The 7,185-nt window shown below is 35.7% G+C and overlaps 1 protein-coding gene across 1 annotated transcript; it reads left to right on the top strand.

The window, feature by feature from the left end:
- Positions 1 to 1,812: 1,812 nt before the first annotated feature.
- LOTGIDRAFT_164312 (hypothetical protein) lies at positions 1,813 to 7,116 on the top strand (the record flags this gene model as incomplete). The annotated part of the gene is made up of 8 exons (XM_009060807.1): positions 1,813 to 1,987; positions 2,386 to 2,540; positions 3,276 to 3,364; positions 3,874 to 3,970; positions 4,345 to 4,551; positions 5,390 to 5,485; positions 6,064 to 6,217; positions 6,959 to 7,116. The coding sequence occupies 8 exons, from the start codon at positions 1,813 to 1,815 to the stop codon at positions 7,114 to 7,116; spliced, it is 1,131 nt and encodes a 376-aa protein (XP_009059055.1).
- Between the last annotated feature and the right edge of the window lie 69 nt (positions 7,117 to 7,185).

The following is a 7,185-nucleotide window of genomic DNA, read 5'->3' as shown; positions in this document are numbered from 1 at the left end:
TATTTTAAAAACAAAACGAAAGTGAAATAAAAAGTAAAATGATTTTAAAAACAAAACGAAAGTAAAATAAAAAGTAAAAACGAAATGAAAGTAAAATGAATTTAAAAACAAAATGAAAGTAAAATAAAAAACGAAATGAAAATAAAACGAATTTAAAAACAAAATGAAAGTAAAACGAATTTAAAAACAAAATGAAAGTAAAATAAAAAACGAAATGAATTTAAAAACAAAATGAAAGTGAAATAAAAATGAATTCAAATTCAAAAGAAAGGTATTTTCCATATAGTATTGATGTATGTGGAGTTGACAAATCCAGTCGCAGAGTGCCTTAAATGTTTTTAGAATATAAGTTGTTATCGTTCGAATTTTTACTTGCTGATTTTTGGTGGCTGTTCACTGGAAGGTGGCTCTGAATACAAGCGACCGTAATTACTAGTTGGATTGTATATTAAATACTTTATGTCGTATTCTGTGACGATGTGAATATGATAAGAATAGAATATATATCAACAGGGTTGTAATACAAGAAGATGTTTAAGAATAGTTTCCTATTACTATATATTTTGTTGACCTTCACCGGTCGTTGTGTCGGTTATATTTGATATGGAATTAACCAGATTTTAACATGTTTAAACATTTTGTTGTTAATTTTTTCATCAACCAGGTGACGCTGAACTAATTTACCAATTCTAAAGGTCAAGATGTACCCTGGGTATCGGGTTCGAATCTGCACACTGATCCTTGTTTCGTTTATTCAGTCAGGTAAGATGAATCTTTTGTTTCGAAAAATATTGTCTCTTAATATTTCCTCCTTTTTAAAATCGCAATAGTTGGGTCAACCTGACCAATGGTGGCTCACTGCTATCATTTCACAGTCTGATAGCTAGTCTTAAACGAAGGTTTAAATCAATGCTGACTCACTGCTATCGTATCACAATTTTATGGGACAACCAATGGTGATTAACTGCTATAGTGTCACAAGCTTCTTACTAGGATAAGATGGTTCGTATGGTTACCGTGATTCAGCAAAATAAAGAATTTGAATAGACAAAACATCAGTGAAGGATATCAAATACAAACCGGATTTTGTGACAAATTCACAAGTTGGGAGTATTTATTATTGTCTAGTAATGTGATGATATGTAGAACAGGTTACTGTTATTGTACACTATATTTATGACCTGTTTTTAAAATAGTCCGAATCACTATATCGACCACTTTCTGGATTTCATTTTCAACTTTGACCTTTAACGAAAATAAAATGAAAGGAGTTTTACGTCCTTCTGTTGTGCACTAATTGGGCTAATGAAGACAGACAACACCATGCAGTGTACTATGAGGGTAATTTTACCAGGACAGGGACATTTAGATACTCCTTTTTCAATTTCCAACTGGGATCTTTAACGTGCACAGGCTGTAGTACATGGGGCCTCGGTTTATAGTTCCATTTGAACAACTATATGCTTATTCAGACCTGCATCAGTTGACAGGGGTTGGAAAATCCCAAGGTATTATCTCAACCTATGCCGGGATTAACCACCGCGGCTCCTGGCCTATATTGAAAGTCAAGTCTATCTGATCTCTTGACTCTATGGTGTCTGTGATTGTGTGTACTAATTTTGAATCCAGTTATGCTTATGAAAATGTACAATTTCATGAAATACTACTCACGAATTTTAATATGCATCACGCACAACCTTTCAACAATTTATAATGTCGCGAAAATAATAATGATAATGTTGTATTTTAAAACATGCATTAGCATAGAAAAAAATTGTGAATTCTGTAATTTAATATGATCTCTTCACCCAAATGTCGTTTAAACTTAATATTAATTTAGTTAGAGGTTTTGCTGAAGGACCACCTACCAGTACTTGTATAACCCAGTTCCCTAAACATGAAAATGCAGAAAAACAACAAACTGGAACACCCCCCTTTAAAATCACAGTTGATCCGGCTTCATATAAACCATCAGAGACCATTACAGGTGAGTCACGAATCACGTATGTTACACAGGATCACACATGTTTCACAAAGTCATTTATGTTACATAATGTCACGTATGTTACACAGAATCACGTATGTTACACAGAATCACGTACGTTACTCTGCATCACGTACGTTACTCTGCATCACGTACGTTACTCTGCATCACGTACGTTACTCTGCATCACGTACGTTACTCTGCATTACGTATGTTACACTGCATCACATACGTTACTCTGCATCACGTACGTTAATCTGCATCACGTACGTTACACTGCATGCATCACGTACGTTAATCTGCATCACGTATATTAAACTCACTTTCAGAAACAACACGAAACGTAGAATATAGCTATATATATATAATGATTATAATCGAAGAGGCTTACAATATTTCAGTTGGTTTAGAGACTCTACAGCAAGTTAACAAGACGTTTCAAGGAATTTTAGTCAGTGCTCATCGGAAATCAGGCAATCGTGAAGAAATCCTTGGAATGTTTACTGAAGTACAAATTGAAAAAATGAAGACATTGTCTTGTTTTGGTGGAAAGAGCGTGAGTGCCCTTGTATTGTCTTGCAAGAAAATGAAACTCAGAGAATCACAGGCGTCGGACGGTTATCGGTATGGGGAACATAGGTGCCATGATTGCTTCACGAAACAGACAAATGGCTACAAATTCTCTGTATAAGCCTAGGGCATGGCTCTTAAATTTTGTATCTATAACCAAAAATTTTTGGATGGAGTAGCAGGTCAAAACAAACACAAGGAAATCCTCTAGTCGTTTTAATGGGGAAATAAACTGAGGCCCAGTTTGCTACAGGCTGTACACGTTACAGATCCTTCGACAGTTATAGAAGAAATTGAAAAAGAGAAGACTGATGCCGCTGTCATGGCAAAATTGGCCCCCTTGCACATTGCATGTCCTTATTAGCCCAACTAGTTCGTAAAACTCCATTCCTTTCATTCATTTCTTTCAATAACAGAACACAGTTTTATGGTATACTACTCCTTAGTTTTATTGCACTCGGCGTTTCAACAATCTACATTGTCATCTTTTAAACTAATGAGTAGTATACATATAAAACTGTTTTCTGTTATTTAATGTTATCTCTTCCCCTAAATGTCGCTAAAGGATCATGTCATTTCGGTGTAATCCTAAAGCACTTTTTGTGTATATTGTACTATATTGTATATCTATAACCAAATAAAAGATAGCAAGGCACAACGGTAGGGCATAAAACTCCATTTATCTCCATATTCTTATTTTTCTAAAATATATTACTTATAGAATGTTGCTGTACATAAGAACAACAACCCAGTTGATAGTTTAGTTGTGAAATGGATACCACATTTTAATTATGGTGACGTCGAGTTCAGGTGAGAGTGAAATGTTTTTATATTTCCCAATCTGAATCGGATTAAATTACAAATCGGAATGTTTCGTTTCGCAGGTCACTTCACTTGGTATCGACGCCATAGCAATTGAAGTCGCCAGAGAAACAGTCTTATTGAAATTAGACCGACAGCCTTCTTGAACGAACCTTTTAACCCTACCTGATAAAAAAAAAAAAAAATGCCAGCGCGGGAGAGGGTGGAAATCTGAATGGTTAACTCGGGCGTCATCGAGTTAGGTCAAAAGGTTAATTTGAGGACTGCCGTTAGAAGTGGCTATTTGTTGGATTCGATTCCAAAATTTGCTGAAGCAAGATAGCGAAATAGTTTTCAATGGTGAATTAAATTGAAAATTTGAACTTTTGATTCAACCAATGAATGAATGAATAAGAAGATTATGGATATGAAATTCTATTATCTCCCCTAGTGAGATATTTATGACTTCCTTTTTGGAAATATTTTTTTGCTTATATAACTTTTAAAAATATTCCCAGGGCAACGTTTCTAGAAAATTTCACGACATTTTGGACCGGAATAACAGCTGATTTGAAAGCTTCAAGTAGTGACATGATTAAAACGGCAGATTATCAGGTTAGTAATGTTGTATATATCCGTTTCGCTGATGTTTTGGATTTCGGGTTCAGTTTTTCAGTTCCGATCGTCAGTCCTTGATATAATGTATTCGTCGAGGTCGAGGAATAAAGCGTGTAGTCCATCGGATAACAAAACCAAGGCCGCTGTGTTCTGAGGGCTTTATATCTCGACTTTTGGTTATAGAAAGAGAGTCTTATGCTGGCAAAATCTCCCACAATACACGTTAACCGTAATCAGTATAAACAAGTGCATTCTCTCGTACAGAGTTGTCGACATTGGAAAGACACTGCAAGGAACGACAACTCTGTACGAGAGATCGAAACAAATGCAGAAAAGTAGGGCGTTTCATTTCATTTCCTTATCTCCTTCAGCTTCCAACAATACAACCATTTACTGCCATCAACTGGGAGAAATGCGGTGAGTCTTATGGTTGCTTCTATCACCCAGACGGCTGCACTGGTACTGATTGCAGTGCGGGCTTGACATACAAGTCTAATTCTGATGGAACCTTTACTTTTGAGATGGAAGCAAAGGCAGAAGGCTATGTTTCTATGGCAATATCTAAAGATAAGAAAATGGTAAGATGAGTTATCAGAATCTGAAACTTTTTACAATTAATTTTAGATCTCCACAAATCCCACATATTGTTTGTTACAAGGATAAGTAAAAATCCGTACAAGCAAAGACAATTCCGTAAATCAAAATCTCGTCTAAAGAATGGCATAAAAAGGTTGCAAAGAAGTGAAGTCCTCTAAAGAGCAGTACCATCAGGTGTTTCAAAAAGAGTAAGCATGGCCATGGACGCCCACAAATACTATAATGATAACATTATGAGATACAGCCAGGTCAATTTATGTTTGATATTTGAGACAGCGTCGTACAGGTTGGACATGATAACTTCTTTTACACTGGTTGCACAATACCATGTAGTCCGAAACATCGTATTTATTCCAGCCTTTAATAGATATGTTGACAATTATGTTTTTGGTTGGTCGACAACTTTCAAAATAGCTATCAGAGGTTGGAATACAGACAGATGTTTCGGTCTAACTACCATCGTATCCACTTTAAAGCTATGCTATATATAATGCTTGCCCAAAGCTATCAGACAGTAAGGGTGTACAAGAACTTGCAGGGCTATATTGCAGTTTTGTTGGGCCATAGTTTTAAGATGTGAATTGAAGTATTGAGGTATACAGTCGTGTATTCTAGGCTTCAGATGAACGTATACTATGTACAGCTGACGTACATACATCTTCATAATGTTAATCTATTACGAACTTACCGATTATACCTTGCAATAGTTACCTTTCGTGTGTCACAGAAGTTTGTAAATGCAGCGATTTGATTGGATTGTACGCTAGCAAATACAACCAATCTATCCGGAGTTTATCGATGTATATACATTTTTTCTAGGGTGAAGATGAAAGTATAGTATGTACAGCGGATGGAAGCAGGTTCACTATTCAATATGGCTACAATTCAGAGCATTATGTTGATAGACAATATACGGTTTGTATTTAACGTTTTTATAGTTTATTAGCCCGACAAATCTAGCACTGTCTGTTCCTCAGACATGACAACCCGATGCAATATCGGCACGTCTGGTCAGACAGAGTATCGGATCATGAGTTTATAAAGAAGGGAGATATGAGAGTTTCTTGGGTTTTACTTTTAGATAGGTTAGTTTGATTCCCGTAACATGGCATTGATGGTAAAACCTCACCCAAGCCACCTTATCGATAAATATTGCTTCTAATTCATCTCATTTCTTTGTGCGTTCATACTGACAAAACAAAGCGTAAATATGGCTACGTGCTTGTTGATTGTTCGTTTTGAAATCTTGGTCCCAAATACGAGGTAAATATGGCTACGTACGTGTTGATTGTCCGGTTTGAAATACGAGGTTAAACTTCTAAAATTGAAACCGGGTGGAAATATTTTTATAATGGTACTAGACGTGTCGAAGAGGCGATGGTTATATAATGAGAGGTGCAGGATGGCCTCTAAGAATGGCCGTACGTAATAAATGACACCGGCCCGATGCCCACATTTCCTATGTTTCATATGAGAGTCATTGCCTATTTCAGAAAGGTCTAACAAACGTGGCAGTACAGAAATCTGATGGTAAAGTTCGGTGTCGGTTTACAAGACGTAAAATAACTAGTTTGAAAATGGGGGAGTTCACCTTTAATCTGAATGAACCTTGGTTCCTACAGTTAGCTTGGGGATATACATTTATAGGTAAGATGTATTCCATTTAGTACCATCTTATCGCCGTAAATAGTTTTCAGGCAAAACATATTTAGTCCATAGCGATTCACAAAACAGAAAACCAACTTCTGAAAGTTCGTATAACAGTTTGTATTATCCATTAGTTATAGTTGCATCTATTACTACGCATGACATCCGTCTTTTTCTTCTTTATTGACTTATCTTTTCAAAAATCTAATCAAAATTAAATTACAATTTCGTTTCTTTTTTGTTATTCTGATATTGTTAGTCTACGTTGTAATCTAAATACTTTTCGATCAAAGACCTGCACTAATGATGTATTTTTAACCAATAAAACTGCATTACTGCCATTAATTTTGGTTTGACATCCGCCATTTTCTTTATTTGACTAATCTTAGATATTCTTAAGTCTTGAATTTTGTATAGGTATGTTTCTCGTCTACCGTCTTCATTAGTCCAGTCAAGTTTGGATAGGTATAGCGGACACTATACAAAATATCGGTGGTATAGTAGTGGACACCTCGAAACAGAAGTACCATCAGGTGTTTTGAAAGGAGTAAGCATGATCTGTTTTGCGCGCGACACCAGTCACTACTATATAGGTCAAAATCATGAGATACAACCAGATCAATTCATGCCTGACCAAACAAATCATTTATTGTATTTAACATAAAGTTCTCCATAACAACCATAAAATTTCTTTGATTGCCGTGGTAACGGTGTTCAATAACATGATTTGTTATTTTCTAGATACGGATGTGATCAGTAAACACAAGGAAGAACCAATAGTAACTAGTAGTATGGTGGATTTAACACAGTATAATATCCATACTACATCATCATCAACCAACCAGTTCTATTCATCATCTTTAATCATCTTCGTCTTCATCATCTCTTCTTTGGTTTAATTATATATATAGTCTCTCAGATTTGTCGAGGCCCTGTGATTTAACGAGACCCTATGATCAAGCAGTTCC

Source organism: Lottia gigantea, assembly GCF_000327385.1.
Source record: "Lottia gigantea unplaced genomic scaffold LOTGIsca_44, whole genome shotgun sequence".
Classification (NCBI taxonomy): Eukaryota; Metazoa; Mollusca; class Gastropoda; family Lottiidae; genus Lottia; species Lottia gigantea.
Note: the sequence above shows the minus strand (reverse complement) of the source record. Positions and strands in the feature narration are given on the sequence as shown.